Source organism: Cryptomeria japonica, chromosome 6 (assembly GCF_030272615.1).
Source record: "Cryptomeria japonica chromosome 6, Sugi_1.0, whole genome shotgun sequence".
Lineage (NCBI taxonomy): Eukaryota > Viridiplantae > Streptophyta > Pinopsida > Cupressales > Cupressaceae > Cryptomeria > Cryptomeria japonica.
This window is the reverse complement of record NC_081410.1, coordinates 624,139,290-624,165,504: the sequence shown is the minus strand read 5'-3', so window position 1 is coordinate 624,165,504 and position 26,215 is coordinate 624,139,290. Positions and strand designations below refer to the sequence as shown.

At 37.4% G+C, this 26,215-nt stretch overlaps 1 protein-coding gene across 2 annotated transcripts in view; it reads left to right on the top strand.

The window, feature by feature from the left end:
* The window catches only part of LOC131048621 (uncharacterized), a 41,638-nt gene that overhangs the window by 1,238 nt on the left and 14,185 nt on the right, over positions 1-26,215 (top strand). For both annotated transcript variants that reach the window (XM_057982654.2, XM_057982655.2), the window contains exon 2: positions 8,384-8,624. In XM_057982654.2, coding sequence (XP_057838637.2) covers positions 8,384-8,624 — 241 coding nt within the window. The remainder of the gene's footprint in view (positions 1-8,383; positions 8,625-26,215) is intronic.

Genomic DNA, 26,215 nt, shown 5'->3' with positions numbered 1-26,215 from the left:
TCTCCACTTATGATGGCGTTTTTATCTTGTAAACTAGTTTTATGTAAGGATGCTAAGAGGATGCCATGATTATGGTGTCGAATCCTGATTTGGGTACATAGATTGGTGTAAAATGAGAATAGTCGTAGGCTTGAACCGTTTGTCCTCGGGCACCGGTGAGTAGCTATTGTTAGGTGCGGTTCAGGATCTCATTTGTCAAACCGTCGTCAGCTAGGTTAATATAAATTTAGATTAGTGTTAAGTTTAGAATCATTTTATTTTTTTCAAAATAAGATTAAAGGTTAGGAATGAGATCGAGGATCTGATTTCTGAAACATTGTCATAAAGGGGAGTATTAATTTATATTCATACTAGGTTTACTCTCTCTTTTTCGCAGGAAGAGGGCAGATGTTAGGATTGGAAATAAAGTCGCCATTTATGGTAGTGTTTGTTTGGTAGAAAACTAATTTGAGAAATGGATGCTAGGAAGGTGAGATTATTATATTACTGGATCTTTATTTGGGTTCGTACGTTGGTATGAAATGACAATAATGATAAAAGATCAAATTCCTTTCCAGTTGGACCCTCGATCCTGATTTGGGGTCATAGATTAGTGTGAAATAAAAATAATATCAAAGGCCAAATTTCTTTCCCGTGGGGCCCAGGTGTTTGTTTGGTAGAAAACTAATTTGAGAAATGGATGCTAGGAAGGTGAGATTATTATATTACTGGATCTTTATTTGGGTTCGTACGTTGGTATGAAATGACAATAATGATAAAAGACCAAATTCCTTTCCAGTTGGACCCTCGATCCTGATTTGGGGTCATAGATTAGTGTGAAATAAAAATAATATCAAAGACCAAATATCTTTCCCGTAGGGCCCAGGTGTTGTTGCAGTAGTTTCTGTGAGGCAGGCTTTTAGGATTTTATTTCCAAAGACCTTTGTGATGGAAGAAGATATTGATATAGATTAGTCTTAAATTTGGAATCTCCTTCCTTTAGGATAACATTTGAATGCAAGATTAAGAATTAAACCTCCATTTATGGAGGTATGTTCTTAGAAAACTAATTTTGCAAAAAGGATGCTAGGATTGGATCCTGATATGGGTTCATAAATTGGTTTGGAATTTGAATTGAGGATAATGGTAAGCCAAAATACTTTTACATTTGGGCCACATTGTTGTTGTCGTTGTCTTTAGTGTTGGGGTTGATTTTCTCTTATGTACCATCTTGGTGCAGGAGCATTTTAAGCTAGATTAGTGTTAATGTTCTTGCTTTTGGTTTTGACTGTGTGTGATTTTTTTGATCTGGTCTGCCACTATATCTTAAATTAAATTATTAAGATATAGTGGCAGACCAGATGTGGCGCCCTGATTCTCTCTTAATTAAATTATTTAAATTAATTAAGAGAGAAGGAGAACTTCGAAACCTCAAGAGTCCGAAGTTCTGGGCAAAGGAGATGCTTAAGAGAAGAGGCGAAGGAAAGGAAGGTTAGGAACTTCGGAACCTCAGGGTTCTGGAGTTCCGAAGAGGGAAGGAGAAAACGGACAAGGAACTTCGAAACCTCGGGCTTTCAGAGTTCCGGGGAAAAAAAGAGAAAGGCTAAGGAGAAGAGGGGCTAAGCTAGGGAAAGAGCTTCGGAACCTCGGGGTTTCGGAGAAACTGGAGAAAAGCTAAGGGAAGGAAGGGAACTCCGGAACCCCGAGGTTCCAGAGTTCCGAAGAAGGAAGAAAAGCGGCTAAGGCAAAGAAGTTCCAGAAAAGGAAGAAGGAAAGAGACAAGGGCAAAGAGACAAGGGCAAAGGGGAAGAAGAAAAGGCGAAGGGAGGAATTTCCTCTGGACAAGGCAACACTTCACAGTTCATGATTCTTCTCTCTTTGATCAACTGGGGCCGTGCTGGTCCATGGAACGTATCTCTGATCGGTTCTCACTGATTGACCAAGGGTGTCATAAAATGACAACAGTCTGTTCTTGAATGTTCTTTCCTTAGGCTGCGTTTTGGTGTTGGACAAGCATTTTGTGAAACCCAATAATGTAGAAATAGTTTCTGAAGTACTCAAAGGATACGTAGAGGTTGAGATTAATAGAGGAGTACACAGGGAGAATTAGAAAAAACTTCTTTTTATGCTACATGCAGTACATATTTGATGATGCAGATCTTATGGATTGTATTTAGTTATTTTTGCATTGCATTGGTTTTTGGTATTAGGATTAGTACTAGCATGAAGTCTGATGTAGTGGAACAAGGATAAGAGTTTATTTATGTTAGTATTTGTATTTAGAAAACAGTGCTACTTGAAATGGATGCAAGAGGTTGAGTTAGAGTGGACATATGTAGAAGTGGTTTTAGTATAATATGGCATTTTATGAAGACAAAGTTAAGAGACAATTTTGTTGGTGTGTTAATTTCTTTGAAGTTTATTTTAGTGTGCATATTTTGTTGGTTCTCCTGGGTTGTTCATCAAATTTGTGTTGGGGTTGGGACTACTATGTGCATAACCCAATGTGGATTTACTGGAAACAGTGTGATTCCGAATGTCTGCAATAAATAATAAGCTGAATTGCAAATTCTACACCTTGGGACTTCATGAATTAATATTAGAAATACTTCCAGTTAATAAGAATAAAATATGGTATTGGTTTTAGTCTTTAGAATGATTTGGTTTTGGCAGGCACCTATTAAGAATCCAGATGCCAAAATTTTTTTGAATGACAGTATAGTATGACAATTACCATTCCAGTGGATTAATAAATCAGTACAGTTGTGGTGTAGAAGAAATTTACCATTGATCTAATTTGTGAGATGATAAATGAAGTAATAGTAATACCCTTAAGTCCTCATGGATGGATATTGCATTATGCTATACTAAAAATATATACAACTTATTGCAATGTGATAATAGGATGGGATCAGAAAACGTCTTTTGTGCTGAAGTAGGTTGGGAATTTAATGTTATTTCAATTATGACTTATGGTTCTGCCTAACTACAGATATTGATGATGACCTAATCTCAACTTGGGTATACTGCGGGTTAACTATTTGTTTGGCTTCACAGCCAATAGGAAATATGAGCAAGTCTTTCTATGGAGAACAAAATTAATGGCTGATAGAAATGAGATGACACAAAGCAGAAGCACCTGATTGGTTTATATCCAAGCACTCCCAGTTAGCATAGCAATAAATAATTTTGTGAGGTGATGTGCAATTGTATATGGTATACCTTCATGTTAGGTACACAAAGGTGATCCTAGTGGAATTTTACCATTTGCAGGGTTGATGGGGGTCATGCAATTATGTGTAATCCCTTGTTGATTGTGAGTACTTAGCATCTGCTGGCTTATGCACATCCTTTTCTGGGTTATTCCTAGTTCTCTGAGAGACAAACTCTAAACATGGGTGTTCTAATAAATTAAGAAGCAGAGGTTAGTGATTGAGTCCCGAGTCTCACCAACTCAAGATCAACATTAAATGTATGTATTCTAGAAAGGCATATACACCACGACTAAAAAAATGAAAATCTATTGTTGGGTGGCATTGCATGAGGCATTTATGGGGGAATGTTTGGAAGCTGCTGATTGGAGCGTTTGGAAGCCACTGATTAGCCCCTACTATTGATATAGACTGGACGCAACCAGTGGCTTGACTGACTTACTTTAGGTTGCTTATGCTGTTTGAGATATTTGTTGGGATTTAATCCAGCCAGAAATAGTCCCTTGGTTTGTACTATATAAAGGGAATGGAAGAACCTACTTCAGCACAAAAGACGTTTTCTGATCCTACCCTTGACTATAAGTCTTGGTTAACTAGAAATGTACTTGACCAGCCTTTTCTATAGAAGCAGGGAAGGGTGGCATTTGTGCAATGTCCCCACTTTGAAATAGAATTTAATAATAAATAATAATAATAAAATTAAAATACAAAAGAATAAAAATAAAATGTAAAATAAAATATAAAATAATATATTTAAATATAATTAAAATTTATTTAAGTTAATGAATGGTCAAACATGAGATATAAAAGGGAGAAGAGAACCTCATTTGAGAAGGGGAGATATGAAGAAAGGAAGAAGGAAGGGAACGTGTCAATCAAGGAAAGATTAATGGAAGAAGAAAAGGAATGGGACGTAGATAAGGAAAAGTGGTTCTTTCGAATGGCAGAAATTATGAATTTTTGCACTCTTTCAAAAGGGCGCTAATCGTGAAAGGTTGTGTTTCTTGCCAAAGGGCATACATGATGAAGAGGTGTGACCTCCCCCTCACTTTTAGGAGATATAAAGGGAAGAAGGTTCATTTGAGGAAGGGATCCAAAGGCAAGGGAGATCAGTTTGGAGAATAATATATTATTCTCAAATACAGCATTGAAAAGTGGTGACTCAATTCTTATGCAAGGTGGTGCCTCAATCCCTATGAAAGTTGGTGAGTCTTTCACCAATAAAGTATAAAGGGAGATCATTCCAAGCATGACTCACTCAATCATCTTTTATCTCTCATGGATCCACAAAAGCAATCATTAATTATCAAATCAAGCAAACAATCAATCAGCAAATCATGCTATCAAGTCAGCATTCATTCAATCACCAATATATGAAACCAGCATTCATTACATCATCACTCTTCAATCACCTAATCAACCATCACTTAATCATCACTCATCAATACTTCAAGTCATGCAATCAAAGTATCAAAGGAAAGCATTCAATCAATCAATCATTCATACAAATACCAATCATTCAACAACAATGCATCAATCACCAAAGTTATAAGCATTGAAGAAGAGAATTAATAGCAGTTGATCTAAGAGAAGAACAGACTCACGAATTATTCATTAACCAGCAGCATATATCATGTTAATCTAATATTGTGATATGATGTGTAATGCATAATAATGTGGCAGATTTATTATGGGTCCTTCATTTGATAGGATGTAGAATATTATATAGAACGCATTGCTACTGTCATATATTTCTGCATATATTGTTTTCTTACTATGATTCTGTCTAATAAAATAAATATAAGGATTCCCTTAAACTTTTACCAAACTACCATTCCTTTATGGAGGGGAGGTAGGATATATGAGGAGAGCAAGAGGCTTAAGGGTCCATTCGAGTTGGGTAACCATGGGTGGGGCTGGGAGGTTGAATGGTGGGTGTCCATCCATGCTCCTGGGCTTGGTGCACAACCTCAAGGCACCTCATAGGACTTCCCAGGGTGCATCATAATGTGAATAGGTTATTAGGGAAAGGCTTAAGGGAATTCTGCATGTACATTATGAATATTATGGTGATGAATAGAATTCTATTTTTAACATGAATGAATTATATGTTTATTTATATTGTGATAACTAACCTGGTTGCAGGCTCTAAGACAAGATATTAAGTGACAATTCACATTTCCAAGCATAATCCAAACCCTATAGGGCAAATCAAGCAAAATCCCAATAGGGGAGATTACTATTTGATCATGTTTGATGCTGGATATGTTATTTGACTGCTTGTTGATGCCCTCGACCCCATTATAGAATAGGGCCTTACTAAAGTTGAGATGCTGACGGCTGGAAACTTCTAACAACATCCCTCAGGACATTGATCTGTGAACAAACACCTATTCTACTGCAGTCGCAATCAAGGCTAAAAAGTGGATCTATAGTTAATTGGTCAATACATAGTGCCTGATTGAGAGAATTCTTACCATCCATGTGGTTGTGATCTATGTAATATTCTCTCTAGGTGGGCCAATGAAACACACAAAATGAACTTTTCTCTGTGCAGCTATATGTACATGACCTTCTATGGGTTTTTTTGACCAGGGGTTTATATGCCATGTCAATCCACATGAGTGACTTTTCACTGTGCAGCTATATATAGATGACCTTCTAATGGTGATGTTGGTTCTCAAACGAAGGATGAGGAAGAGGTTAGAGATAATCGACAAGTTAAATTTACAGAGTTTTCTCAAGAAAGAAATCTTAATGGAATCTCTCAGTGCCTGATTAGGCAAAGAAAGGGATGGCTTCATTTCATCTTGATGAGGTGAATAAATAGACACTGAACATGTAGAGACAAATAAACTATGTATTCTCAGTTGAAGTGATAACTGAGCCTCCATCATTTGCACAAGTAGCAAAATCAGGAGGAATGAAGTTCATTGAAAGAATAATATTATTATAACTATGAAAAATAAAAGCATGGGTGCTTTGGGTTCATGTCTCTATTTTGCTACTGGCTTTGCTGGTCTGACTTTGGGGTGCACTTTCATGCCACCCATATTTTTTTTGGATCTGGCTATATGCATTAACTCATACGTGGTCTTTTTATTAATATAAAAACTGGTACTTTTTGGATTAGCCACCAGGAGATAAATATGCAATTAGTTTATACACAACAAGAAGGCATTGTACCATCAATAGATATGCAAAGTGCATCTTGAATAGAAAATTGTAGGAAATAATATGCATGGCTCAATCATTCTGTTTGCAAGATTAAGGATAAAAAACTAACGTATATAATCTTGTAAAGGATTTGCATGAATTGAAACAAGCTCTAATGACATGGTATGCAAAGATTGACAACTACTTGCACCAAATTGACTGTGTAAAAAGTGATTCCAATGATACTCTGTAGGCTCCAATACAGAGAAACATAATTATGGCTATAGCGTTCTCTGTTGATGACCTCTTGCTGATAGGAAATGATGAAGAACAGAACCATAAGATGAAAAAGCGATTGAGATGAGGATTTGAAATGGCTAATTTGGGGTTTTTTCATCGCTATCTGGGAAACAGATAAATTAGAAACCCAATAGTATTTTCATTTCTCAAGCAAAATGTATTTTAGAGCTGTTGAAGAAGTTTAAAATGGATTATTTTATAACTTCAACTCAAATAGAAAACAGTTTGAAACACTTTTAAGGAAGATAATGGGGAATTGGTTGATGGTAATAAATGTAGACAACTGATCGAAGGTTTGACAGATGGAAGCAAATATTCTTCTTGGGAATTTCTTGGCAAACGAAAAAAGATAAAAATATTTTCATTTTTGCAGTTAAAATTGGGAACCCAAAAGGTGCAGAAAATTTAAAATAAAAGAAGATGAAAAACTGATATTTATAATATTTAAAGCCATACTAATTGCATAGTGTGTGAGAGAGTGAAAGTAGACAAAATTGTACACCACGAATTTTGAAATCTGATTTTTTTTCATTAATTTTAAAATTTAGATCTCTAATTACAGTGTACACTGAATGGTGCATTACTACATAGTTTGAACTTTATATGGTACAATTTAAATGTGGTATTTGCAGGAAATGTTAATTTTGCCCCTGATATTAATTGAGGCCCTTCATCTGGAACTATGTACGAATAACATCAGAAATTACTCTCCAAGAAGATGTATTTGAAGTTTGAACAGTGAAGCTTGCATGAGCAAAGAGCTGTTGTACATGAGAGTGAGAGTTGTCTCTATGGGATAGAAGATGTAGCTGAAATGTAATCCTATTGCCTAAGACACTGTTTCCTGATTACAATTTCTAAATTTGAGGAATACATTTTCTTGCCTGATTGCTATTAAAGTACACATGGCAATATGCAATATCAAACAAGCAATGCAATACATTGGGAATGAACACTGCCAAACATATCTCTAGATTTTTATCAAAATCTGTGCTTAAATAGAAACATTTTTTTTTCATTAAGTTAAATATATTAATAAGTTATAAAAGACAAAAACTCTTCCTAAGCATATGCAAAGGGAGGATTACAAACACCTAGCTGAAGCTCCTGTCCAATCTAAAATCTATTGAAATTGAAAATCAAAATACACATCCAATAAGTACGATAGGCATTGGCGATTAGTTTGAAATCAGCATAGGCTAATATATAATTAGAAACTAAGGCAGACTGCAGATTCAAAAAGAAGTGAGAAGAACTGCAAATTGTTGGCTGTTGTTGTTGACAGTGTTGCAGATTCAATAGAGACAAGCAGAGTGAGGAAAGAATCACAGGGCAGAGGACATATATATCAAAAAATGAAATATTGCCAAAATTTTGTGATAAATCCAGGATATTCTTGGTAATATACCATGAAAAATAAGTAGATTAAAGTGTTAATATAAGTGCTATGTTGAACAGGTGTGCCTGACTGCTTGATTAGAAATTATACTACCAAACATTTTTGTTTTTCTTTTGTGTGCTTGTTTTTTAATACGATTTACTGGCCTCTTTGTTAAATTACATTTAAGATATTTATATACATACATAATTATGATTACGATGGTTCAAACTTTTTATCATCCAGATTTGTATTCAGTCTCATGGATCAACTGCTATTAATTTTTTTTTTATTTCAGCCAAATCTACTGATCACAAAAGGAGATCAAATTGATGATTTGTACAACAATTGTTTGTAGGACTATAACTCCTGTTTCCAGCACGTTTGGTCATGAAAAGCTGTCGTCATCATTCCCGTCAGTGCATGATGAGGTTGACTGTGTTGAAGTTTCAGGCATCCCAGAAACTGAGGGTGAATCCTATGAGAATTCTGTTGTTGGATGTGGGCCAGATTTGGATCAAGACAAAGTGGTGCAAAAATATGTGCATTCTAATGTTCTTGATGCATTCCATTTGCTTCAGAGCAATCCTGCTATCCAGGTTTCCTGATTATACTTTTTAATGATCTTACTTTCTCAGTGGTTTATGTGGTAGCCTATCTAATCTAATTCTGGTAATTAGTTCAGTTGATTTAATTTTTCTCTCAAATCTTTACTACCTAATACTTGTATGAGAATACTCAAGAATACTTTTTAATGATCTTACTTTCTCAGTGGTTAATGTGGTAGCCTATCTAATCTAATTCTGGTAATTAGTTCAGTTGATTTAATTTTTCTCTCAAATCTTTACTACCTAATACTTGTATGAGAATACTCAAGAATGGTCGTTGTTTTCACTGTTGAATAATTGTATTCATTGCAATGTTGACAAGTTAATAATATCTAATCAGATGAAAAAATGATCGTTATTTGTAGAGGAAGCACAGAAGTCTATTATTTTAGAAGATGTAGAGAACAATAAAAAATACGATGTAGAAAAGATGCTCGAGATTCTGAAACATTCTATACTAAGGAAGTTTTAAAGCATATGCGAGTACCTCAGATTGTATTTTGCTATAACGCTGCTGTTTCAATTTTAGAAATTTAGACAGAAATATTTAGCCTGTTGATTTATGTAAGGTTTCAAGGCAAGGGGCTTGCAATAAAAAATGCATCTCTTTTAACAACTGGCAACTTTGTGGTTGGAAACTGCAGTGATGGTTGTGTAATGTCCCCTATCAGTTTAGGTCCGGAAATAGGGACAATCACTTCGATTCTTCACACTTGCACTATCTAATCTTTTCAATTGAATTATGGTTTGGACAATATCACTTGCTATTTCTGTTATGTACAATAATCTATATGCTAAAGGTGAAGTTGTATGATATGCAATCGTCCTTGCTAAGTTCGATATAGCAATATGGTTATGTGACTGACTGTATACAAATTGCTTTATCTGATTTGACAGTCTGAAATATGCAATGATCCGTAAAACAGTAACTTCTATAGTGATCAATTACTTACAATCAGTGGTGTTGTATCTAATGTAGACTTATGTGCTTGCAAACAGTAAGAGACAAATAGGCAGATGCTCAAAGAGCAGATCCAAATATATGGATAAGATTAAATAAGTTTCCAATTCCCTCCTCGGATTCGTTTTTGCCTTTTGTTCTTTCTTTATGCTCTACTATTATCTCTATCCTCTATATAAACATATTCTTCCTACTGTTATTAACTTAAGGGGTCTTTCTGATTTATATTCTAATATTGTTAATTATCTGATCAAGCATTATATCTATCTATATATATAAATATAAAGTATGACTGTCATACATATTGCAGTCTATATTAATTTAACTATTAAATTCTGCATAAGAACATTATCAGGCTTCTTATATTAAGCACATTCACATGCATACTACCAAGAACAAGGATGTTACTGCCTGTAACTTAATAACGGTTCTGATCTGATCTGATCGATGGTTGCAGATTATATATTCATTTCTGATTCCTTATATAATTAGATTATGTATTCTTCCTCCTCTTTCAATTTTTCCATTTCTATATATATATCTTCTCATTTCCCTTCAAATAGTCACCACCCTTAAGACTAGTCACACTTCTTCATATTAATCCTCTCATGAATCGTACCTTTTCTTGAATACTTATTAAAGTTGCACCCTTTAGAAAGAATCGCTGCTTTTGTTTTTTAGACTAATACCAATGTCATTAAGTATGATTATTTAGATGTCAAACCTTTTTTATTTTGTATTTTAGGGAAATCAATGTAATATAATATTGTTAAGATGGAGCTTTTGTTATGGAGAGCCAAGAATCCATAGTAAGATTTGTGATGTTCCTTTTTGATCTGCAAACTGCATGGATATTCTACTCCAAGTTCATCAACACCAAATTTCTAGATTTTAGCTCCTCTTAACACACCTTCAAGAACACTGTTGAGTGCTAATTTTAACTATGTTACCGGTTCTGGTAAGGACCTGTTGACGTGTATTTTGTACACAATCATACACAGAATAAAATACCCAAGGGTACCTTATCCTCTCTTGAATAAAATCTCTAACTGCTGAAGATATCGCAAGAAGGATCAGTTAGGGTGACTTCAATGTTCTTTTAAGTAGGGTCTCTACGTGTGGATAAGCACCAGTGGACGTTGTGATTGCTGTTTCATCAAGGGGTCTTACGCCAAATCCGAACTGCAGGAACAGGGTTTCCTAATACTAACAAGCTCTCAAAAAAAAGATCAAAAGAGTAGGGCTTGCAAGGGATCTAGTCTAATCTAATCCTAAGAATGACTCAATGTGGATGAGACTTGGCGAGATTCTACCGACTTCAATATTGCCATAAAATAACAACTTAATTGAAATTGATGTGATCTTCTAAGGTAACAAATGATTTTTCAATTCATCAAGGATCATAGACACTACCATGAAGGCACATATCCAAGATACAACGATGATTGAAAGTTTAAGTGATTCAAGTTGATCCAGTTGACCACGCAAGGCGTTCCTACAATCAGCAAGAAGCTAGTGGTTTGGAAAGTGAATCTCACCGACGATCAAGTCCAACACTTTGTCCTTCAAATTAAAACACTACTTTGATTGAGAATGATTCAAGAAAACGAACAACCATGAAGATAACCACAAGAATTGCAATAAAACACCATAACTTCAATATTTTATTGATCTCAAAGCCATCATGAACAACAATTGTTTGAAATTCCTTCTTCAAAGCTCAATCTTGCTACAAAATACTTGCTTCTATCAAATCACTAATCTCTAATCACTAATGCTGATATCTAATCTCTAGTTTCTAGTTCTAGTTACAAAATGAAAAGAAATGAGGGTATATATAGCATCCTCAATTACAATGAACGGTCCAGATCAAAAAGAAGATCAATGGCCAAGATTATGACACCTAAACCCTAATTAGGGTTTTATTACAAAAGTTCCCCTTTTATTGCACAACATTAAATGCATAGCCAAATATTAAATTTGGCACGAAAATCTAGGAGACATAGACCAATGACAATTAAGGTGCCACATCATCTATAACAACCTCTCATCTAGAATCTTGTTCCCTTTCCAATGCTCCTTTTTAGCATATGCAATGAATCTAGACACGATTCCTTTGATCTCAGCAATTGGAATCTCGGGAAGATTCTTCATTCGTTCTTCTAAGTGGATGACCTGATCAAATGCCTTGAGAAGAGCAGCGTCCCATTCAGGTTCAAGTTCCTTGGTCTTCTCAATCAGGAGCATGGTGGCAAACATCTGATCTCGTTGCTCATTTGTAATAACATTCTCATTTTTGCAAAAGATGACCTTGACTCTATCTTCCAATTCTTGCAAATCCACATCTGTCTCAACTTCGATCCTACTGCCAAGAATAGTACGTAGTACCTCAAACACTCTGTCTTGGATCGGGTGGATAACCTCCTCAACATGATTGCATCTAGTACTGATGTCCTCGAAGAGAACTTCCTTCATCTGGAGTAAAGTCGACCACTGAAGTAAACTATGAGGCCCTCCATCCATTATCTTTTCTTGCACTAGAACCTTCCTTGATGTTTGTCTGATTACTTGCAGGACAGGAATGATAACATCCTTAGTATGAGCAAAAGCAGCTACAGTTATCATCAAGTTGTGGATGACCTCAAGAACTTGAATAGCTTGGTGAATGGTCTGCATCATCCTTGTTGCAAATTCAATAGCAACTGTATGGGATTTGTCAATCCATGAGCTCATAAGCTGAACCAAACTCCTGACTCTCTCTGCCTCGCCAACTGATTCAAGGGGAAGTGCCTGTGTAGGAGATACTGCTGGATCCTGACGTCTCAAAGGCTGATTGAGATGGCTAAAGTAGCCTCTCCAAGCACTGACCTCTCGCTCAAGCTTCCTATTCTTTTCCATTTCTTCCCTAAGCTTGTCCTTAAGTGCCTCAAATGAATCAGTGGCATCATCCAACGTCTGTTCGGCTGTGGGTGGACCAAGCTCAAATGTCTCTACATCATATTCCTCTGGGAGTATCTCACCTTCATACTTGTCCACTGCCGGTGTAGCTATCTGCAATTTCCTGGATCCTGTCTCATCTTTGATCATCTTGGACATCTTAGTAGCTTTCCTCTTCTCTGTCATCTTTTGAGAATCTCCAACAAGGCTCTCTAAATCAATCACACTGTCCTCGTCTTCGATCACAATCACCCTCGTAAGTCTTTCCTTTAACCAATCTAGGATGGCCGATCTTGTTTCTCTAACCTGCATCTCATTGGGCAATGTTTCTTCTTCTCTGAGAGGAGACGTTACTTCATTATCTTCCTTATCTTCATGTAGCTCATTAGCTTGGAGAGACCCACTTGGTGACCTTCGAGGTGCCTGTCCTTCTTTATCGTTCTGTACCATTGATTCCATAGACTCCTCTATCTCAAGTGTCCTCTTCTCAGGTCGAGAAGATGTGCCGGATGAACGATCTCGGTTGGCCTCTTGCTTCTCCTTGGAAGATTCTCTTTTCTCAAGTCTCTCTTTCCTTTTCGAGTCTCTTGGATGGGGATTGCCCTCACTTACACTTCGAAGGTTACCTTCGCTTGTATTTCTGGGATTAGGATTACCCTCACTTACACTTGCTCCTCCTTCAACTGGTTTCTCTTCCAAAGTGAAAGTCATAGATATACCTTGCTCTCTCAACTTCTGATGCTGCACATCAACCCATCTGCGAGTACAAGACAAGACTGGAGCCATCAAGGCATCTAGATCCACAACCTCGGGTTCATTGCAATCTAGCCTCACTGATTTGCTTTCTCGATCATAAGATGATTGGAGGTGTCTACCACTGTCCTGAGCTTGGTCGGCCACTCTGTAAATTTTGCATTTTCTGATAAAGTCTAAAGGCAATCTAGAATGCATCTTTCTTTTCACTTCAAGTTCATCCAAGAGATTCATCACAAAGTCTTCTATCTGAAACTCATGCTTATATTTTCTTCCGACCGTCTCCTCTATATACCCATATGGATCAAAGCTCCCTCTCAAGGCAAAGAATGAAAATGAATATAAAGCTAACTCCTTCTCTGCATCATCCATGGCTAGAGCATTAGGACATACCTCAACTGAATTGCCCAATATGATAGGCACAGGAACTCCATTTCCATGTCTGTGTCTGAATGCTTTCACATAAGTTGCCAATTGTCTTGTCACCTCAAGTAACACTATTCTGTCTGTCGGATATCTCGGCAACATATAGGGGGGTGAAGGACATCCATGAACTCTAATATATGTAAATTTCTGGAATTGGATAAACCATGCACCGTACCTCTTCACAAGCTCTTGTGCGTCCTGAGATAACCGGTTGTGAATCCTGCCTTGCAATATCCTGGTGATGTTCATCGTGAATGTATCATTGACTAACTTGTAGTTACTACCTGGCGGATGATGCAAGTGAACATAAGAATCACAAACTCTGACCTCGCCGGGTCCTCTTCCAATCACTCCTCTGTGAGGTAGTCCTGCATATTCAAAGCTCCTGATCAAGGCATATATGATGTATGAACTCATGTGGAAAGACTTAGTAGCCTTCAATCTCCTTAACTGTACGTCCAAGCAATGGCTAATCATTCTAGCCCAATGGATTGTTCCTTTTCCCTGAACTATCACTTGGATGAAGTAGAACATCCACTTCTCAAAATAGAAGGCTTGAGGGGCTCCTGTGACTCGGTTGAGTAGTGTTATCAAATCTCTGTACTCCTCCTGGAAGTCGATCCTATGTGGTGTGTTCGGAATCTTGCTCAGGCAGGGACGCCTCTTGAGTAACCAATTCTTGTTGATGATGCTTAGGCAAGTGTCTGGATCATCTTCGTACATGGACCTGGCTCCTTCTAAGCTTTTATAAATCATATCTTTATGTTCTGGCAAGTGGAGAGCTTCACTGATAGCTTCTTCTGAAAGATAAGCAAAAGTGTCACCTTCCTTAGACACCATCGATCTGGACTGTGGATCATAATGGCGAGCACACTCGATCATCAACTCATGGCACTGGATTGCTGGAGGGAAGCCGGCCGCCTTGATAATGCCACTTTCAATTATTCTTCTTGCGACAGGTGATGGCTTGCCAATGTAGGGGACCTCTCGAAACTTCTTCACACTGAAGTTGCCCAAGTTGGTATCTCCAATGTTGCTCCACTTCGACATGATCTTGGTCTCCAATTCTTCGTTCTTCTGATCTTCCTTCATGAGAGCTGGACGACTGGTGGATGCCCCCGCCTTCGGGGTTGCCATCGTAACACCTACACAACTTTTCATAATAAGTAATAGATTTTGCAATGTATAAACATAGATTAGATTAGAGATTGAATTTAGGAAACTTCATGATAAGTCTTTGAGTTATCATTTCTTAAATTCGATTGAGCTACAGGAAATTCAAAATTTCAAAATTCAAATTTAAGATATGACGATCAAGATTCAAAATTCAAGACAAGGGAAGACTTCGCCATACCTCACTTGAGAGCTAACTCTAAAAAGATGCAAAATTAGGAAATTCGCCTAGGCAAAATCGAAGTTTGAAGTTTTCAACGTGATCCTCCTCTAGCAAAGGCGCCTCCTTAGTTAATTTCACCACCTTGAGGACAAATTCGCTTCACTTGCAATAAAATTCGCACTCCTCCTTGGATGGAATTTCGCACTTCTCCTTGTCTTCCAAATCGCATATGAAAGGATGATAAAATGATGATTTAAAATGAGATATCACACCTCCTTTTATAGGCGCTTACCTCTTCAATCCCCATAGGCCGACTTTTGCAAATAAATAAATTTTAAATAAAAAGAGGAGGCCGACTTTTACAAAATATAGAAAATAAAACCCAAGCGCTCCAATTTTATTTATTAATAATTAATTAATTAATTAAATGCCTTGTAATTAATTATTTCGATTTTTAAAAGGCAAAATTAATTAATTAAATGCCTTGTGCGCACCCATTAAATGCAAATTTTAATTAAAAAATATCAAGGTTTATCGAAATTTAGCATTTAATGCGATTTGAAAATGATGTTGGTGCCAAAACATGGGAGAATAATGGATATTAACCTTATCGCTCTGGTCCCTGGGAGAGGGACAGGAGCGCTTTAGCATTTTGATCTTGATTTTCACTCCTTTTACGTTCAAAGTCACTTCCCTTACGTCCAAATTGGCATCTTAATTGGGAACCTTGAGCTTGATCGATTCAATCTTTTGAATGAATGTCTCTCAAACCATTTTCGCCCTGGTCCTTGACTGAAGGACAGGAGCGATTTTTTGTTCATTGTGCTAATCCTTGATCATATCGACTTGCAATTGCCTTCGAAGTATAAAATGGTGTTCCTTACTCCCTTTTGAACGTTTGAAATGGAAGTGGCATCTCAAAATTAGGCATACTTAGACATTTCGCTCTGGTCCTTTGGTGAGGGACAGGAGCGAACTTGACCATTTCCATCACTTTTCGCGGTCCTTGCAACTTGGTTTCTCTTCGAGGCGTTCCAAACATCATCGCCACCTTATGTCTTGGCCTGGAGCGACTTAAACTTGGAGGGGAATATTAGATAACCTTGATTTCGCCCTGGTCCCTGACTGAGGGATAGGAGCGAACTTTCATTTATAGGCTCATTCGTGCTTTGCCAACTTTCAAATTTGTCTTCAACGGGCTCATTACGCTCCCCTTCACTTATCTTTAACGTGGGCCTTGCTCCAGCTTGGTGGGAAATTTGTTTTGAGAAGAAATCGCTCTGGTCCCTTGGAGAGGGATAGGAGTGAACTTGGCAAATATGGGCTTCATTTGGTGTCCTGCAAACTCTAAATGATCTTCAATAGATTCGTTATGCCTCCTTTCACTTGCCTCAAACTTAAAAACTCATTTCACTTTCGCCAAAAACTTGTTTTATAAGGAAAATCGCTCTAGTCCCTGGGAGAGGGACGGGAGCTATCACTAAACTTCGCCCTGGTCCCTGGCAGAGGAACAGGAGCGATTTTGCTTCTAGGGCCAATTTTCCTCATTATGGTACTTTCAAGTTATATTCAATGAATAAAATGTACCTCTCTTGTTCTTCTCAAATCGTGAAATCATTCAAATCTTTCAAGGACAAGGCAATTTTGGATTTCAAGCTCCGGTCCTTCAGTGAGGGACAGGAGCGATTTTTGTCCTTGAGGGCAAAAGTTCAACTTTTTATTGCAAACGACTCAATCCTGGCGCTCTATCATGTTGATTTCACCTTCCATTACGCCCTTGACGCTTCAATTTGATCCAAATGAGGTCAAAATGGTCTAAGTGAGTCATTTCGCCTTGGTCCTTGACTGAAGGACAGGAGCGATTTGACCTTAAACTTTAAAAAACTTGCCAATTTTGAGATTAAAAATCTTCAAAACCTCCAATTCGCGTTCAACTGCATCTCCTGGCGACCCTGCACAAGACAAATGAAATAAATTAATAACCAGGATGCATAGAATATCATTTTCGCCCTGGTCCCTGACTGAGGGACAAGAGCGATTTTGCTCCCACAGGCCAAAATATCAGGTTTTTAGGACCTCAGTTACTTCACAAGCTAAAATTAGGTTATTTCCAATGCCTGGGATCAATTATCAAAATTTCCAAAATTTGACCAAAATCACTCAAACAAAAGTTCAAAATTCCATCATTAACACTTAGGCAAAAAAATGGACTTGCATTCAAAAATCTGACTGAACCTAGACAGACTTACTTGACCTCTTGACAGACTCACCTTACCTCAAAATTGCATCCTACGAGAGGAAGCTCAACAATCCTCAAAACTTGGACTAGACACCGGCTTGAAAACATCAAAACGGAAACCCTAAGGCTTAACCCCAGTCCAAACGACTGACTCACTAACCCAAAACCCTAAAAGCAGAGAGAGAAACAGGCAAAACCGAGCAAAAAGAGGGGGTCCCCATTTTAATGGGGCGATGTGTGAAATGGTCACAACAGGACCCTGGTTGGAGTTAGTGGTTTTGGCAAAAAAAGTTTGGGACTGGGTTCATTTTGGGTTCTCTATATATATATTTGGAGACTAAAAACAGGAATTATGTTTAGAATACTGCATAGCCTAATATAATCAATAGAACCACCATAAACTCTAATGCCATTTAAAATATAAATGATTAATGTTATAAGAAATTCATTGTTCAAAGTTCAAGTTCAATATTAAAATAATAATGTCAAGCTCAACAATCAATTTTCAGTATCATAAGGATTTTCTAAATCATCAACACCAACATCACCATTGACATTAGATGATGTTTTAACATTTGAAGAAGCACAAGCAGTGCAACTACCACTTGCACTAAAGTGTAACATATTGGAAAATTGAAGCATTCAAGTCGGTTTGCTTTGGCTCGATATCCCATAGCTTCATGGGGGTTTGGGTGTAGTGGTCCTAGTGGGGAGTTTGGGGGCAGCACCCCTTACGAGGTCTAGGGGTAGTGCATTTGATATGTTCCATGTCACAATAGAGGGCTGGGTCAAGGGGTAGAGCCTCTACCACCAAGCCCAAATGAAGGCTTTCACGACGCACACCATTTTCATAATTTTTTAAAATGCAATGTCAAAAGTGGAATTTAAAAATGGATGGATTTGCCCTAGGCTTATTTGGGCTCCCTCAGATCTTTCTTGGGTTTGCCCAAGACAAAACCGACCCCACTCTTTTGCATCCTGACTCTACCCATAGGTGGATTGGATTGGATCTCAGATCTAGTTCAAACTGAACCTAGAACTCGATCCAGTCAGACTATTGGTGGGTCTACTAACAGTAGATCTAGTTCAAACTGAACCTAGAACTCGATCTGGTCAGACTATTGGTTGATCTACTAACAGTAAATGAATATGAAAACAAACATAAAAACAGCAATTGCAGTTAGTGAATATGAAAAAAAAACATGAAAACAAAGATGATAACACAAAGAAAACCCATGTTAGTAAGTTTACACAAACATTACCATAGGGAAACCCTAAAATGATAAAAAATACAACAAGAGCGAGTATCAATTCTTAAATCACTATATATCAGTCATTTGTACGTAGTAGGCGATGGCAACACCAAAACCAACCTTTCAACATGTCTTCATGCTTGTAGAACCTGCAACAATGTCTACTATCTTGAAACCTCATCTTTTTGGTGACAAGCCCTACAAATCGAGTATTACATGAAGATACCAAGAGTCTTAGCCCTTGAATGACATGAACAACTGTGTATATATGCCCCCTATGATTGTAGCGATACCAAAGCATGTTTTCCAATGCTTGGAATCTGAAACGATTTGAAAGATCCTTTACATTCCAAGCAACCATGGTGAATTTACCACTTTCAATAGTGGGAGGCTTATGTTTTCACCATGGTTGTGACGTTTTTGCCATGGTGATGCTATCATCACATGTGAAGAGTGGCAACAATGCTAGTTTTAGAAAGTCACCTTATTCGAAAGTTTGCGCACCTATCCTTTGCTTTCCGAAGGTTCTTTGAATCATCCGAAGTCCACAATTTGTCTATATGCAAGCTTCTTAACCTGATTGCCATGTGAAGGCAAGTGCTGAAACGCTTGACTTCAATTGATGTCATGTACAACTGATCGCTTGATTGTGATCTTGACCTGCTTTCATGGATCATGCTTTCCTAATAGGGAGGCTTTTGGTCCCCAAAAGCTCAAGGACTCATTAGACGTGGGAACTTCTTCCCTACATTCTCCTTCATATACCATTTTTTTTTACTTGGGAGTTGTCTCTCTAAGCTAGTCAGCCAAGTCTTATCAACCCTTCTATGAGGTTTTTTTTAACTTCCTTTTGAGAACTGTGTCCTACTCTAGTTCTTTCTAGCCACTTGGAGAAAGATCTTCAACTGAAGGCAATAATACATCTTTCTCAGCCAACAGAAAAGGGCTCAAACAAGCACAAGTTTTTAACATTCATGACTGAATAAATCTTCATATATGGTAGCGAATCCAGATCAATGACATTTTTCTGTATGTTCTCCAGAAGGAGAAATGGGCCATGATTCAAAGGTTTCAATTTATTCGCTTTCTCTTGGAGTCTTTCTTTGCCCAAGTATAACCACACCTTGTTACCTACCTTAAACTTGTGGTCAACATAGTGCTGATAATGCCTCTTCTTGTACTTGTTCTGACTTTGGTAGAGTTTTCCTTGTACTTGTAGATGAATTTGTTGGATGCATTCAATGAAATTTTCAATCTTTTTTGCCTGAGTCTTCATCTATGCCATCCTTGTGTGACTGACCTGCTGCAACATCTAAAGGACTAGGCGGTAAGTAACCAAAACTTAGTTCAAATGGTAATAAATTTATAGAACTGTATATAGCCTGGTTACAAGAGTGCTGATGTAAGCAAGACTCTCAACCCATTTTCTTGGATGCTTTTGATTATAACCTATGAGGAACTTTGCCAAATTCCTGTTAACAACCTCAGCTTGTCCATGCAGTTGTGGATGGAAATTGGTTGACCTTTCCTTGCGGGTATCCATCTATTCCCACAAAGCACACCAAAACTATTGTAGAAATCTTGAATCTATATCCCGTACAATGTTTTTATGCAAACCAAAATGAATCTATGCATAAAGCTCCTCATTATAATTGCAATACTCCAGGATTGAACCATGAAACAACTTAGAATGATATCACATAGGCTTATGTGTTTGCATCCATTACATATGGCTAGTTTATGAACATTAAATAACAAGAAAGAAAGAAATGGCTAGTTAACTCTTTCTTTTTTTTTCAGAAAATAATGAACATGAAAAGCTGATGCCATTATCATATGCATTTTTTTACAACGCAAAAAAAATTTACAGTGCAGGAAGAAAAATGTTCTTCATCGAACAAATTAAACACTAGTTCTTTGGAAACATGAACAAAAAATATGTTTGCAACTAAATTCTATATAAAGAAATAGATGAAGGGTTTGGAATGTACTTTTCAATCATTTTTTGGCAGACTTGCTCATCTTTATTCTTTCGGAATCTTGGAGGGGAAAAAGATATCACCAGGGCGTTTATCCACCCATCCTTAGATCGTTTCCGATCCCCCTTGTTCACTTCTAACTGAAGTGGCCCGACCCTCCGCAAGGGTAAGGAGAATGGTTACGTCAAGTTGTGGTGGAACTGGTGTAAGACCCTATAGTCGTAATCAATTACACCCTATAGCGGCCTGCTAACTGGTATAATTTCCTGACTAGGATTGTATCTGGATTCTTAGAATTGACAAGCACTATATGCAGCTAGTGCACCTTGGCCAAGGATTTGTCTACATATTTTTATGAGGCTCAGTTCCACCCTATTCAACTTGCACTTTTAATTTATTAGCAAAAATAAGAAACAGGGATTTCACCAGAATTTTTCTTATTGTACTTGTGAGGTTAATACTTTTAACTCACACTTACAAGTTAATCTTCTTCTGACTGGGTGTAAACCCTTATTTTAAATTTACTATTCATTAATTAAATTCTCATTAATTTCTTGCTGAGGCAGAGGTTCCTACTGAACAGTATATGAATATATTAAGAAAGCCAGTACTTGTATTTACAAAAGACTCCTTCAAGAACAACAATGCAAAAAATAGGAAGGAAAGAACAAATGAAGAAGCTTTTGTTGAGTTACTAAGGAAAATTATCTAGCTAGATTTCTCAGGAGGATACAACACTTATAACTAAAGACCTCTTCATAGTCTTAAGCTAATGCTTCATTTGCAACAATATATATGCTCTCTACTGAAAAAAAAAGAAAGATATCAGAGAGTCCATGTGCCTGGAATGTGAAAAGGATTGAAACAGCAAGAGTATTGAACAACGTGGCTAATAGAGAAGTCTTGGCAACTACGGTGGCTGGCTGCACTTCCTTACACTGCAGAAGAATTAGGAAACACGGTGCCTTCACTCCATCCCGTTGGTTCTCCCGTCCATCAAAGAAAATGAAAACAAGAGCTGCCGAAGAAGAAGAGAATAATCACCAAGTCCAGAATCGTTCCACTCCCTATATGCTCCACCACCCTAATGCTTTACGGGGAAGTTCACTATGATTTCGCCATCCCCCGTCGTGGCTTTGGGAGGCGGAATCACGTCTGATGAGAAATTAAATTTTAAAAAAGCCTCATAGTACCCTATAATAATCTATTCGAAAATATAAATATATCCCGATAAGGGTAAGAAGATAAAACATTTTATTGAGAAGGCATTAATATTTAATAAAATTGGATTTTAAAAGAACGTAATAAGGTCCAAGAGAGATTAAAAAGACTAAGTTTTAGAATATATATTTTTTATAATAACATTAAATTAACTAATAAAGTTAATAAATATTTTTCTTTTTTTTAAAACAATTAAAATTTAATAACAATATACCTTTATTAGAATTATTTTACAATTGATCAAAGTATATATTTTTTTAACGTAAATATATACGGAGTCAACTTCCTCAAGTCGAAAACATGTCTAATAAAGGTATTAATTAAGACGATATAAGAAGATACATAATAATGATTTCGCAACTCAAGAACAATGGTTCGACAAACAAGTCGGAGACACTAACGGACATAATTCCCATGGTCCTAATAGGAAAACTAGGTTGACAAGGTCACACTAGCTAACGTTAGGTAGTACATACCAGTTTATATTCCATACAATCATTGACCATAACCATTTCGCTTCCCTCTTTCCCGGTGATATCGTTTTCCCCTTCTTCTTGGAGGCCAAGTCATTCCTGCATCCACTTGTCCAAACTAGAGTAGTTAGTCCAACATCTTGACAATTCAACCTTAATGTTTATATTTGTTAAATCAACAGATGAGTTATAACATTAGTTTACGTAAATGAAACATCACAACATTTCATATATTTATAATATTCAAAAATAAGAAATCAAGTAATTTCAACTAGGGCATCATAGGCTAAACCACTATTTCTAGCATTCAATACCATTTAGGGCATCACAATCATTGTTTCAGTAACCAGTATCCATCTAAGGCACCAACACCACTAAGTATCAAAATAAGAGTATATAGGAGGGGATGTGACATATCACATAGGCTTATGTGTTTGCATCCATTACATATGACCAAGGAAACTTGGGGATGCGTCCCCGGCCTTCTTCGGCATGTCCTCATTTCTGGGATTTTCCGGGGAGAGGGGGACACCAAGGGGACATCCCTGGTGTAATGAGCCCGAACTGAATGAAGGGCCAGTCGGCCCCAAACAGTGTTTCCTGATGCCCTCTTTTTGTGCGTTTACTTTTATAGCTAATAAATTGGAAATTTTTATAAGTAAAACTATTATAAATTTCCTATATCTGTTTTGTCTGACTTACTAAACATTGGTTTAGTAAATTAGAATAAATATTGTTTATTTTTAATTATTTTTGTGAGCCAACCTAGACTTATTTTGTGAGCCGACCTGGAGTCGGTTTAGGCTAACACGACTTAGGCTACCTATATAGAGGGGTGCATTTGGTTTAGTTTAGTCATATAAGTTTTGATCAAGCGAATTGCCTCTGTGCATGACTGGTCATTGGAATGAAAACTCTAGGGCCATCACCAGGTAGGACGACTCCCCCAGCCTAGTGCTTTTGATATTGCAGATTGCAATCACCATTTTTGCCCTAACATACAATCCGTCCAACATTGTAGAGCCATGGTCCAAGGAAAGAAGAGGTCCAGATTAAGCTTCCAGGTCTGTGAGTTTTAGGAGTCGCGATTTAAGCATATGACTGTGTGAGAGAAGCGTAGGAGGACGATTTGATTGGTAGGAGGGACGCCATTGGCTTTGTAGGTGCCTTTGCAGTGTGTCTGCGACACTTACAAAGCCAATATAATGATTGCCAGGCAGATACAGATTATAGTGAAGAATAATGTTGGCCATCTGGAGGTATATAAGATGAATTATGCCAAGGACTTGATATTCTGTATATGTGCAGTAATATAAAGTTCACACAGATTTCAGATATGAATAGATCTGATTATAGGTTGCTATCTATGAGGTCTGTAACACTTATCTGAAGACTTTAATTGTCACTGTATTTTTCAGTGGTATCAGAGCCTTCAAGTGTGCTAGCCTGTGCAAATTAATTGATGAGTGACAGAGAACAGAGATACTAGCAAAGAGAAAAAGAGAAAAGTACCAGTATGGAAACAAGTGAGGACGGCGAAGGCCTTGTTCAAGAGGTTTCAAGAGCTTCACCTCAGTATGTCTGAAACATTGAAGGAAGTAGCCCAACTATTGAGAGATTTCAAGCAACATCTGCATGGAGATAAGCTTGTCATTGAAAGGGGCGAAGATAGCAATTCTAACGAGGGAAAGTCGGGTGTTGATGGAGCAAGAGTGTTAGCTAATACCCGATCGTTTAGGGCCAGATTCTTGACCAATGAAGAAGTTGACGAAGGTCAATGAGATCATACCAGTGAAATGGATCGCCTTCATGCTGAATATCATTCTCTGAGTGAAGCGGTATAGAATGATATGACCTTTACAGAGTATTGTGGTCTGAAATCAAAGGGAAGACATAGGAGGACATGGTATGATGAGAGAAAGGATATCCAACACCAGTTGGGGAAGATCACAATCCCCAATTTCGATGGGACAAGTAGTGTATCAGTGAGGTCATGGTTACAAAAATTGGATACCTATTTTTCATTCAACCCAATGTTGGAAGAGGAGGCTATCAAATTTGCTACCTTGCATTTGGAAGGTGTAGCCCATGAATGGTGGTACAATAGGATGGTGACTTAAGGGCATGACATTATCACCACTATAGAGGAGTTCAGTCAAAGGCTAATTGAGTGGTTTGATAGGACAGACCCAGAGGTATATTTCAGAGATTTAGCACAGTTGAAACAAGAGGGCAAGGTACAGGATTATGTAGCAGAGTTTCAAAAACTTGCTATCATGGTTCCTGACATAACAGATAGGAGACTTATAGTACTTTTCGCTGAAGGATTATCTGAGCCCCTCAAAGGGTTGCTCAAAGCCCTAAATCCTACAACTTTTCAAGAAGTCATCACAACAACTCTTAACTTAGAAGATTCAGTGGTGAAGTAAAGTTTCAGCTGTAGGAAGACAGCTCCATCCATGCTGCCTAAAAGGCCTTTTCAAAGGAATGCAATACCTCCCAAGGTGCCTACAGGAAAGACAAAACAAATGAATGCCACCCGGAATGAATTTAGGAGAAACAAGTTGTGTTTTCAATGCCGTGAGCCTTGGCAGCTAGGACACTGATGTTTAGGAAAAGGGCATATCCATTACATCGAGGTAATCTCCAATGAAGACACAGAAGGTGAGGAGGTTGAATTTGAAAAAGAATCAGAACCTTCATACCAAGAACAAGGATCTTCAGGAGGCACTCTTGCAGCACTCACGGGAGTACCACGTTATAATGCTTTTCGTCTAAGGGGTGTCTTAAAAGGACAAAAGGTAACTATTCTATTAATAGTGGAGCTACTTATAATTACATTGATGAAGAAGTGGTAAGGAGACTTGGGTTGAATACCAAAGCAATCAAAGTGTTTGACGTGAAGGTAGCTAGTGGAACAATCCTTTCATGCACTAGAAAGGTACTCCAAATGGAGCTGACAATGGGAGAATATAAATTGAAGGATGGCATTTTTGTGATCAACATGGACATGGACATAGTGTTGGGATGTCAATGGCTGTATGCAATTGATTGAGACCAGCCACCAAACCATGGAGATTTCTTTCTAACATAATAGAAAGAAGATAGTCCTACATGGGCTATCTAGCAAAGGTCCTATGCAGATTTTAGCGAAGAGAATGGAATCAACAATGTGCAGATTCAGTCCATCTTTGATAAACATTGTAAGGTGTTCAAGGAGATTCCTCTAGGACTGCCCCCTAATAGAGGTTTCCCAAGGTTTACAAGGAGGAAATTGAGAAAGCAATCAAAGAACTCTTGGAAATGGGTTGAAGGCCCAACTCCAGCCCTTTTGCATCTTTTGTAGTGTTGGTCAAGAAGAAGGATGGAACCATGAGGATGTGTATTGATTACTGAGCAATCAACAAAAGAACTATCAAGAGTGGCTATCCCATACCATGAATTGATGAGTTGATTGATGAACTACATGGGGCAAGTTATTTCTCTAAGATTGATTTACATTCGGGTTACTACCAAATCAACCTTAGGGATGCGGAAGTGCACAAGAGAGCATTTCGGTGTCATTAAGGACACTATGAATTCTTGGTGATGCCATTTGGTCTAACTAATAACTTTCCAATCATGTATGAACCATGTATTCACTTTACAATTGAGAAATTTTGTTCGTCTTCTTTGATGACATTTTGATTTATAGCAAAACATGGGAGGATCATTTGAAACACTTGGATGAAGTGTTGGGCATTTTAGAACAACATGTTTTTATGCTAAAGCTTCAAAATGTGAATTTAGGTTGCAAGAGATTTTGTTTGTCTTCTTTGATGACATTTTGATTTATAGCAAAACATGGGAGGATCATTTGAAACACTTGGATGAAGTGTTGGGCATTTTAGAACAACATTCTTTTATGCTAAAACATCAAAATGTGAATTTGGGATTTAAGATTGGAGCACAAGGAGTTAGTGTGGAGAAGGAGAAGATCAAAGCTATTCAAGAGTAGCCTAGAC